The sequence below is a fragment of the Mastigoproctus giganteus genome, chromosome 6 (genome assembly GCF_048544385.1).
Source record: "Mastigoproctus giganteus isolate SK-2022 chromosome 6, ASM4854438v1, whole genome shotgun sequence".
Taxonomy (NCBI): Eukaryota; Metazoa; Arthropoda; class Arachnida; order Uropygi; family Thelyphonidae; genus Mastigoproctus; species Mastigoproctus giganteus.
In genome coordinates, this window is record NC_143580.1 from 59,002,200 (window position 1) to 59,014,454 (window position 12,255).

The window sequence follows — 12,255 nt, forward strand, 5'->3', positions numbered from 1 at the left end:
GTTAAGGCAAAGTCTTGTCTGACCAATTTGATAGGATATTATGATGTGGTTATGAAGGAACTAGATGCGAAAAATAATTTTGATATCATATATTTGGATTTCAGGAAAGCTTTTGACACTGTTGCGCATGGAAGACTATTGTACAAATTGGAGCAGAATGGTATTAAGGGTAAGTTGCTACAATGGATAAAAGGATGGTTAAGTGCTAGAAGACAGAGGGTGGTAATCAATGGGTGCTGTCTTCTTGGACTAATGTTATTAGTGGAGTCCCACAGGGTTCGGTGTTAAGTCCACTGTTGTTTTGTATATTTATCAGTGATATTGATGAAGGTATATCAGGCTTAATGTCGAAGTTTGCAGATGATACAAAGGTTGGCAGGGTTGTTAATGACAGTAATGGCAGTGTGCTACTGCAACAGGATCTAGATAATTTAGGCGGATGGGCTAAGAAGTGGCAACTGAAGTTTAACCTTGACAAATGCAAAGTACTACATATGGGTAGAAGTAACCCCAGAGAAACGTACCAACTGTGTGGTACTACACTTAAGGTGGTAGAAAATGAAAAAGACCTGGGAGTAATTGTGCAGTCAGATATGAAGTTTTCTGAGCAATGCAGACAGGCTGCCAGGGCAGGTCATGGGGTTTTGTCAATGATATATAGGAATTTTTCTAGCAGGGAAAAGGAGGTGATTATCCCTCTGTATAAGACAATGGTCAGGCCACGGCTTGAGTACTGCGTACAGGTCTGGAGGCCTCATTTTAAGAAGGATGTAGATTTACTTGAGCGTGTACAGAGAGGGCAACAAGATTGGTGAGGGGAATGAAGGGATCCTCTTACCAAGAGAGGCTTAAGTTCTGCAAATTGCAGTGGCTGGAGACTAGGCACCTGCGCGGTGATCTGATTGAGGTATATAAGGCCTTGAATGGGTTGAGCACGCCTAATTCTGATGGGATCCTTCTACTTGTTCAGATTACGAATCTAAGGGGGCATAAATTCAAATTAAGAAAAGACAGATGTAGAATAGATGTGCGGAAATTTTCCTTTAGCCAGCGGGTGGTTAATTGCTGGAACAAACTTCCATCTGTCGTTGTGGAAGTTGATAGGTTGAATAAATTTAAGGAGGAACTGGACAGGCATTTGGAGGGAATGGTGTGATTTTTTTTTTTTTTTGGCTGATGCTGCATAAGCTCATACACTTGCTTTCTTGCATCACATGCCACTACTACTACTACTACTCTTCAAAAACTGTAAATAATGTTTGTTTGTTTGTTGTTTGGGTTTTAGGAGCATTAGCAACTAAAGCCATATTGCTCCGGGATATGCGGTGGTAATTCCCTGACCTTTCTGCAGCCTCTGTATTTGGTGGTGATGGGCTCGAACCCTGGTCTAATCAAGAAGCGTGTACTACGCACTGCTGCTCCTTCCCACCTGGCTACTGAGGTGCCACTGTAAATAATGATCAGCGTTTAAGTGGGTAGGGAGATCATGATGAATAAAGCTAGCTCCTACAATGTACGCCTACACATTGACACTAAACCCCACTTGGAAATGGGATTGCTGAATGGTGTGGGGATTTTCCACTCACCATGTATAGAGATTGCACATGTTGAATAACCTATCTCATGTAAATGTTGCCTTGCCAGTCCACAGGGTATTGGCAAGAAAGTCAGGGCTGTTGTTAATATGATTAAGTATCCATAGAACCACTTCATGTGCTGGTGGAGGGATCTAATGTCATGGTATCCAACACCTTTTCCTTTGCTTGTTTAGAATGTGATCAGGCCTGGCTTTCAATTCCAGTGAACATTGACAAACACACACCAATTCGGGTGTTGCCTTTTTGGAAAAATTATTCTGGTATTCGGTGGCTGCAGCTCTAGCATTTCCTTCACATATACAAAGTGAATGTCTGCATATTCTGCTAATAATAATGCTGTTCTACTCACTATACACATAATGAAGTTACTGTACCACAGCAACAATCTGTTTGTTGCAGTCTTACTTTTTCATCATGCATTTTATAAAAAATACAGCATGACGATTGACCTAACATTTTGTGCAGCTGTCTGATTTGCTTACCTCACTTCATGATCTCAAAATGCTAGAGGCAGAAATTACATCACTAATCTGTTTAATGCTCTAACTCAAACTCAATGCCCCTACTTCAAACTGAGTATATACTTTTCTCCTTGTGTTTTACTGAACTGTTACCTCAATAAATATCAATGTTGATTGAAGGACACCTCATATGCATTTGAGTGTAAGTATAAATGTGTGTAACTGCATGTATATATGTTTGTTTGTGCTTGGTGAGAAATGAATCCATGTAATGCATCCAATAAATGTGTGAGCATGGGGATGAGAACATCCATTAAGTGTTTAATCTGTGTTAAATTGTACCCTGAATATGTATATTCATATTTAAAATAAAATAAAAAATTCTCAACCCTGCAGGTTAAGTTGTTAAAATGTGTATGAATGCCAAGTTATCTGTGTGAACTGTGTGATGGCTGAGTGAATGAGTGAATGCCTGTGACCAGTTAAATAATAAAAAAAAATGTTATGTCTTAGTATATGCTGTATATATTTAGGTAGTAACTGTCATGTCTGGTTGAAAGATAATGGATGTAAGGTGGCAAATGAGTGAGAAGAATTCATGTCATGAGCAATTAGTTTGTTTGCCTTAAAATGTGTGTTAGGTAAAACAAAAATATCATTTGTGTATGTGTAAGTATGACAGGTAAGTGAGCAATCAGAAATGTAGTATGTATTTGTTCTGAAAGCTCCCCCCCCTAAATTAGACTGCAGCCAGGGCAACCCACTTAAGAAACCTCTTGCCTTGCTGATATCATGCCTCCCCTCTTTAGAGGTATGGTGTGGGATCTGCTGATACTGACTGCAGCTGGCCTTGCCAGTATGGTATTTCTTACCATATTGCACTGTGTGCACAATCTTCCCCTCACATAGGATACGCTGACCCTATGACTTTACTCCTCTTCCGAAACCCACTTCCCTGCACCTCCTAAACATTTTGCCTGGTGAACCTATCACCCTAAATCTTTCGCTATTTTTAACAGACACCCTCCCCCTCTATGGAGCATGGGCTCCCACTACAGGGTGCCCCTCTATCTCTAATTTCTCTTTTCACATGGAAGCCTCCCTATCATCCACCCTCTTTACCTTCAGCTATACTCCTCTACTGAAACTGTCTTCTCGCTGCTCCTTTCCAACTTTTTTTTTTTAGGGCCCTTCATGGTAAACTTTAGTGGTGATAGGGTGTGCTCTAGCCTGAGAACCTTACACTCTATGACATTACTTACCTCTTCGTGAAATTGGACGGGCAATGGGGAAAGAGTCTCCGGTTTGGCTCAGTGGCCAGAGGAACAACATGCAATATAACCCCACACTACACTACACTACTCAGACTACACAATAACTCACATTATCTCTGTGATTAACAGAGGAGTTTATACTGCGACACAGAGTACACCAAGCTGAGGGGACACACGATGCCACAAGACAGTAAGCACCGTACATTATGTTCTTGTGGAGTAGTATTTGTATAAACTAGCAAAGACATATTCAGTATTTGTTCAGAGAGGGCTATCTGAGGAAGGGCCTCCTGTGTAACAAATATAAAGAATTTTTCAGAGTGAGATGGGTAGGAATTAGTACTGAGGAAGGAGCTTGAGTGTGACATGCATGAGGAAATTTTTTAGAAACAATGCAGTAAAATATACATTTTACTATTGGTATATATGGCATCCAGTAAATGATTAGGTAGAAAACATACAGTGTGTTAAAACATGCATTGCATCCTGGATTCTTGTTTTCATGCATTTCCTATTTTTTGCACTAGATGATGATGATGATTTTTAATTTCCAACAAGAACTTTGGAAATATCTTCCTTCGGATATAACTTGACTTTTAATAAATGATGCACTTTTTCTTTTGACACATTCTGTGGAAGAGGTTGTCACACTGGTCCTTGAGGTTGTCACAGACATTCTCTCAGATATGCCAGACAAGCTGTACTTGCTACCTGGGAGTCTAAAACGCTGATGGAACTGATATTCAGGTGACACTCAAGTCAAGTGGACACAATTTCGGCGAAGTCCGGACGGTCTGTGACAGCCAAATCCTCTGCTTGCACCTTCACGATGGTGGGACTGTTAGTAATCCGGGGTATAACCTCCATGCACAAGTACATGGTGGGTGACCACCCAGGTGTGAACCAACGTAAGCAGGGGTCGAGGTGTGGCGCCCACACCACATGGAGGAACGCCGCCCCTCTACGTTACCAGGCAGTACTAGGTGGTAGATGACTCGCATCAACCGGTGAAATACCACCACTTTGCTTATTGGAGGCTTGAAGTGGTGGAACCCATGTTTAGTCTCTAGAGCTAAGTTCCGGTCAACCCTTCCCTATCTCTTCCATCATGCAGTATGATTGATGACTTTTGAGGTTATGATGAACGTCGTGGCGGGATCCAATATTCCTTACATTTCAAGGGTACAGCTCTAAAACGGTGTTCGCAGGCTGGCCGCTAGTTAGTACACCGGACCGAACCTATTGGTAACTCTCTAGGAGGCTTCCGGATCAGTTAGTGTATAATCTTGCTACCTCTACTCTGCCAGATAGTGACTGGAGGGAGTCTGAGTAGTGTGTATGCGGGGAGCATTGTCGAGGCCACGTTATGTCAAGGATCTGGGTATATTCTTACCACGTGTACGCCATATCCAAAAATTTAATTACTTCATACAGCATGTCCCACCCACTTTTTCTTACTATTGACTCGACTGTTGATCATCGACAGTCGAACTTATTGGTTCGACTGTTGATGATCCTGCTCAGATAGCAAACAAACTGAATGAGTATTTTGCATCTACATTCACACGTGAGGAATTATTAAGGTTTGAAAATGACAGAAGGTTATCAAATTGTAGCAGGATACTTAATGATTTTGTAATAGCTGAAAGCAAAGTGGAGGAGAAATTGTTGAAGTTAAACATAAGAAAAGCACCTGGGGTGGATGGGATCTATCCAGTTATATTAAAGGAGGTGGCAAAGCAACTAAGCAAACCCTTAGCCATAATTATGAGAGCGTCCTTGGACTCAGGGGAGGTTCCCATGGATTGGAGATGTGCAAATGTATCCCCAATTCACAAAGGGGGATCGAAGGGTGACACGAGTAATTACAGACCAGTTAGTTTAACTTCTGTTCCTGGTAAAATAATGGAGTCACTGGTTAAAGATGCATTGCAGGATCATCTGGACAAGACTGCAGCAATAATTCAGACACAGCATGGGTTTGTTAAGGGAAAGTCTTGTCTGACCAATTTGATAGAATATTATGATGTGGTTACAAAGGAACTGGATGCAAAAAATAATTTTGATATCATATATTTGGATTTCAGGAAAGCTTTTGACACTGTTGCGCATGGAACACTATTGTACAAATTGGAGCAGAATGGTATTAAGGGTAAGTTGCTACAATGGATAAAAGGTTGGTTGAGTGGGAGAAGACAGAGGGTGATAATCAATGGGTGCTGCTCTTCGTGGACTAATGTTATCAGTGGAGTCCCACAGAGTTCGGCGTTGGATCCTCTGTTGTTTTGTATATTTATCAATGATATTGATGAAGGTATATCAGGCTTAATGTCGAAGTTTGCAGATGATACAAAGGCTGGCAGGGTTGTTAATGACAGTAATGGCAGTGTGCTACTGCAACAGGATCTGGATAATTTGGGCAGATGGGCTAAGAAGTGGCAACTGAAGTTTAACCTCGACAAATACAAAGTACTGCATATGGGTAGAAGTAATCCCAGAGAAACGTACCAACTGTGTGGTACTACACTTAAGGTGGTAGAAAATGAAAAAGACCTGGGAGTAATTGTGCAGGCAGATATGAAGTTTTCTGAGCAATGCAGACAGGTTGCCAGGGCAGGTCATGGGGTTTTGTCAATGATATATAGGAATTTTTCTAGCAGGGAAAAGGAGGTGATTATCCCTCTGTATAAGGCAATGGTCAGGCCACGCCTTGAGTACTGCGTACAGGTCTGGAGGCCTCATTTTAGGAAGGATGTAGATTTACTTAAGCGTGTACAGAGAAGGGCAACAAAATTGGTGAGGGGAATGAAGGGATCCTCTTATCAAGAGAGGCTTAAGTTCTGCAAATTGCAGTGTCTGGAGACTAGGCACCTGCGCAGTGATCTGATTTGATTGAGGTGTATAAGGCATTGAATGGGTTCAGCACGCTGAATTCTGATGGCATCCTTCCACTTGTTCAGATTACGAACCTAAGGGGGCATAAATTCAAATTAAGAAAAGACAGATGTAGAATAGATGTGCGGAAATTTGCCTTTAGCCAGCGGGTGGTTAATTGCTAGAACAAATTTAATTGCTGAATAAATTTAAGGAGGAACTGGACAGGCATTTGGAGGGAATGGTGTGATTTCTTTTTTTTTGGCTGATGCTGCATAAGCTCATACACTTGCTTTCTTGCATCACATACCAATACTACTACTACTACTACTACTACACCATGAATTGTCAAACTAATAGAGCAAGCTTATCTGCGAAAAGATCTAAACCTCCCAAGGACTTCCTAATTCATTTCGCAAATATACGTGGTCTCAATTCTAATCTCAACGATGTCCATTTCCACTTTCAGTCTGCCATGTACTTTTTCTGACAGAATCTCAGTTATCGGTTGATTCAACTACTGCTCATCTCAGATCCCCAAATTATTCGCTGTATGATTCCTTTTGCCTCAAAGGTGGTACTTGTGCATATGTCCGTTCTGATATTCCCTGTCAGAGACTTGGCAATTTGGAATCTCTTCTCTTTGATCTTTTCTGGCTTAAAATCTCTCTACCTCATTGTGTTAAATTCATCTGTTGTCTCTACCGTTCTCCCAACTCCACTAATCACTTGGAGCTCTTTGACTTCCTCTCTTTGCAACTTGACTTTCTCCAGTCCAACTTTCCTAACAGTGAGGTAATTTTCCTTGTTGATTTTAATGTTCACAACTTCAACTGGCTTCCGTTTTCTAGTCACAACGACCCAGCAGGTCGAGATGCTGAGGCTTTTGCAATTACTAATGACCTAGCACAGATTGTTCATTTACCTACAAGAATACCGGACAATCCTAATCATACAGCCAATACGCTTGATCTTTTTCTCACAAACAACCCTTCTAAGTACACGATCGAAGTGAGAGGTCCTTTAGGCACTTCAGATCACAACTTGGTGATTGTCTCTTCTCCAATGGAATCTTTATCTCATGGCTATTCCCAACCTTGTGTTGTTTGGCATTACAAGAATGCAAAATGGGATAACCTGCGAGACTTTTTTTCCTCTTTTCCTTGGTCGGATTATTGTTTCAAAACTTCTGATGTCAACGTTTGCTCAGATCATGTCAGTGAAATTATTCTGGAAGGAATCAAATCCTTTATCCCACATTCCACTTTAAAATCTCGTCCTTTATCTAAATCTTGGTTTTCCGATAAATGTGCTAAGGCTGTTCAAGAGAAGAATGTTGCATATCGTAATCGGCTTGTTTCTAATTCTTCAGTTTCATTTTCTGCCTACACCAAAGCTCGCAACAATTGTAAAGCAATTATCATCCCATTGCAATTATTTCTACTCTTTCTAAAGTAATGGAGAAATCAATTAACCACCAACTCTTAAACTACCTAGAAACCTTCCCTTCCATCGGATCAACGATCGCCAGTATGGATTCCATCAGTGTCGATCCCCTGGTGATATTCTGGCTTATGTTACCCATTTATGGACAAATTCAATAGAAAGGTTCGGTGAAACACAAGTAGTTGCTCCTGACATCTCAAAGGCTTTCGATCGTGTTTGGCATAAAGGTCTTCTAAACAAGCTTCCATCTTATGGTTTGGCAACTGTTTTTAGTAATTGGTTATCCAGTTTTCTCTCTGATCGCTAACTGAGGGTGATGGTAGATGGTTCTCTGTCTTCTAATTTCTCCACTAATGCCGGTGTCCCCCAAGGTTCAGTTCTTTCCCCCACTCTTTTCCTCTTGTATATCAATGACCTTCTTCCATTGACTGGAAATCCTATCTATAGTTTTGCCGATGATAGCACATTGCTTTCAACTTTCCATTTTGAGAAACCTTGTCCTGCTCAATCAGCTTCAAGGTCTTGAAAATCTGCTTCCAATTCATTAAATGCCGATCTTCAGGTAATCCTCCAGTGGGGCAAAGACAACTTAGTTGATTTCAACCCTTCTAAAACTCATTCAAGTCGCACAGAGAGACACATACTTTGTTCATTGCCATTCTGTGGTCTAAAACTCATTCCTGGTAATTCAGTCTTGTCTTATATCTAGCAAAAAGGATTCTTCTGCTCCTATGCTTATCTTTAGTGACACTCTGATTTCTAGGCAAAATGATATATTTCTTTTGGGGATTACCCTGACTTCTAATCTCGCTTGGCACAAGCACATTAAAAATATTGCTTCCTCTGCATCTAAAAAACTTGGTTTTCTGTTTCGCTCTCGGCGTTACTTTTCTTCTAAACAGCTGCTCACTCTGTATAAATCGCAAATCCACCCTGCCATGGAATATTGTTCCCATATCTGGGGTGGTGCCCCCAAAATCTCTCTCTGACTTCTTGATTCCATTCAGAAGAGGGCAGTTAGGTTAATTAATGATTCATCTCTAACAGAGTCTCTCCACTCGTTGTCTCATAGACGCACTGTTTCTGCTGCATGCCTCTTCTACAGATACTTCCATGGGCACTGTTCTTCTGAATTGGCTTCTATAATTCCCGCTCTCTCTTTCAAAACAGTCCGAACACGTGCCGCCACCAGCCAACATCCATTTACTGTCCAACTTCAAACCCACAGATCCAACTTTTCATCTTCCTCATTTATTCATTCAACTGCCGTTTTCTGGAACAACCTTCCTTCGTACGTATTTCCTGAAAATTACAATCTACATAAGTTCAAGTCAAATGTCAACAAATATCTTCTTTCGTCTTCTCAGCCTCCATCCCAAGCACTGTACTATGTACTATAGAATCTAATACCTCTCGTGTTTGGGGTTCACATAAAAAAAAATAAAAAAAAAAAATTTTTGAGAGTAGACATGGAATGAAAATACTTCTTTGAAAATATTCTTCAAGTATAGAGGCAGGATAATGTTGGAACAATCTCAGGAGGCTTTAGATCTATGTTGTGGGAGATGATTAATGGTAAAGCAAAGTTGAGAGAAGAGTGTGCAATAGACCACAGAATGGCAATGAATAAAGTATGTGTCTCTCTGTGCGACTTGAATGAGCAGGTATGACTGAGTGCCTTATTATGAGAAATTTTAAATTACCACTGATTGACTGGAAATAATTGACTGATAAACCAACCTGTGGCATAAATATTTTGAATCAACTTAATTTATTCCATTTAGTGCATTTATTCCATTTAGGAAGCGCTGCACAAGGAGGATGCCAAGATGATGTTTTTTTTTTTTTTTGGTTTTTAGGAGCATTAGCAACTAAAGCCATATTTCCCCGGGGATATGTGGTGGTCATTCCCTGACGTTTCCGCATCCTCTGTATTTGGTGGTGACGGGCTCAAACCCCGGACTAATCAAGAAGCGTGTGCTACGCACTGCTGCTCCTGCCCACCTGGCTGCGGAGGCGCCATGTCAAGATGAATGGAAAGGGATTTGGTGAGCTTGATAGAACAGAAAAGGCAGCATGAGTCAATTATTTAGTGCTGGGAGAGTCAGATTATTATATTATTTTTAATTTGATTTCTGAAAACCCACAGATGATGAGGTTGGATAAGGTGATGAGGATTCAGACTTGGCTCTCTTCCAAGAGAGCCAAGTCTGAAGACAAGGGTTTCTTTGTATGCAACTATGAAGAGGAAAAGAATAAACTAGAGAGGACTTTTGTATAGTGGAAATGGTACCATCATAGGTAATCCAGCCAACGTGGTTGGTGACCTGAATAGTTACTTTGTATCAATCATCACAGAAAAGGCTGTGTGATATTGTGTTAATGTACTTGAGCTTTGCAGGATAAATGATGTTGATGTGAAAAAGGAATGTCTAATATAATGATTACTGAGCATGAAAGTGAATAAGATCCTAGATACCTGTAGTATTTACAATGTGATATTGAAGTAGGCTTTGAAGGAGTGTGTATTAATTTTCCATTAGGCTAAATCATGAAATCATTGTTGGACTCAGAGGTTGTTGTTGTTTGTTTTTTTTAGGAACATTAGCAACTAATGCCATATTGCTCGGGGGATGTGCAGTGGTCATTCTCTAACCTTTTCGCATCCTCCGTATTTGGTGGTCATGGGCTCGAACCCCGGTCTAATCAAGAAGCGTGTGCTACGCACTGCTGCTCCTGCCCACCTGGCTACAGAGGCGCCTACTCAGAGGTAATCTCCTTAGAATGGAGATGTGCCAAGTGCTTTGCTAGTCCAAAAAGGGAGAGGAGGTAAGGTTGAGATGGGTAACTTAGACTGGTCAACTTGACCTCAGTTCCATGGAAGGTCAGTAGCCTGTGTTTTGATCTATTTAGGATATTATACCTCTCTCAAAATAATGATGTAGGTTACAGACCTTGGGGACTTGGCACCTCAGAGGGACCTGATTAAGGGGTGAATGAGGATGCTGTCCTAATGCTCTCCTAAATTAAGATATATACGACATTTAGGATGATGTACACTAGGACTATTGTAGAATAGATGTGTGGAATTTAATGGACTATTGTAGAATAGATGTATGGAAGTTTGCCTTTATCCAGCGGGTAGTTGATTTTTGGAACAGACTTCCATCTGTTGTTGTGAAAGTTGATAGCTTAAATAAATTTAAGGCTGAACTAGACAAACATTTGGAGTGAACAAATGTGTGAAATGGGAAGTTTTTTTTTTGGCTGATGCTCTATAAGCTTGCTTTCTTGCATCATATGCCTCAACTAATGCTAATGTCCTTATGCTGTCTAAATATTTTTTTCCCTAAACTTCTTTTCTTTTTATTTGTTATCACTCCAATAACATTTCCTCTTAAAATAGCCATGTTTGCATGATTGAAAACTAGCATATATAAATAGCATACGTATAAAGCAAAATATAATTCTTTCTACAGTAGTATAAGTGAATGGATTTAAATTATATTGTCAAGTTTTGTTGTTATTGTAGCAAAGGTCACTTCCTTGCATCCTTTCATCCTTACTGATATTAATGCTAATATATGTTACTATTAATAGTTTTTTATTAAATTTGCTACAATAAAAATTTAATAATATATTTAAAGACTGAATATATATTTCAGGTATTTGAAATTACCCAAGTAGTGCCAAAGTTTTCTTATTTGTCAATTCTACGTGCTCCAAGACCACTGATCATGATTCGTTTTATACGTGTCTTTTTGAAGTTTTCTATGCCAAAATCTCGTATCAATCAAATTTTTAAGTAAGTTCACTCTTTTGATTAAAAAATTTTTATCTCTAAAAATTTTAATTTTTCATATTAGAAATTGAGAAATCCTTGTTAATTAAAAATCGATTTTTAATTTTTGAAATTAAAAATTTTATAATATTTGCCATTATAATTAATAACTTATAACATTCCAGCAGTTGGAATGCACAGATATTATGCTTGTAGTAGATGAGATGCAAGTGTAACCATTTTTTTATTAAGACACCTCCAAGAGACTGGTAAAATATTTTATTTTTTTGAAAACTTAAAAAAAAAAAAAAAGAAATCATCTTTCACATTTGGATGTGAATTCTACTCCTTTTTTAACCTATATACCGGTATTTCTCATTTAGCATGATAGACGTGTTTGAGAAAATTACTACACTAAATGATAATGCTCTAAATGAAAATTATTTTTCAATAAGAATAGATGTAATGATAAGTTACACTTATCATTTACTGACTTAAATTTTTTTATGGGTAATGTCAAAAAAAGTTGTCACTCAAATGTTTACCATCCATAGTTCAGCTGCTAAACTATTATTTTGAAATAACTGTACATGTACAGAACTTTATAAAAATGAAAAATTTCATTATACTAAAAATATAAAAAATAAAGTTGAATTGTAAAAATTAAGAAAATCAAAATATTACAAACTTCTTTAAAAAAGAGATTACTGCATAGATTACTGCAGAGATTACTGCATTGGGAGTCTGTGTTGGTGGTGGCCATATCACTTTTATTGGATGTGTGCATTATAACAGCAGGTTCTACTTGATGCATACTTGTG

At 39.2% G+C, this 12,255-nt stretch overlaps 1 protein-coding gene across 1 annotated transcript in view; it reads left to right on the top strand.

Moving 5' to 3' along the window:
• The window catches only part of na (sodium leak channel non-selective protein na), a 605,671-nt gene that overhangs the window by 73,352 nt on the left and 520,064 nt on the right, over window positions 1-12,255 (top strand). The window contains exon 5 of the mRNA XM_090376183.1: window positions 11,319-11,458. Coding sequence (XP_090232309.1) covers window positions 11,319-11,458 — 140 coding nt within the window. The remainder of the gene's footprint in view (window positions 1-11,318; window positions 11,459-12,255) is intronic.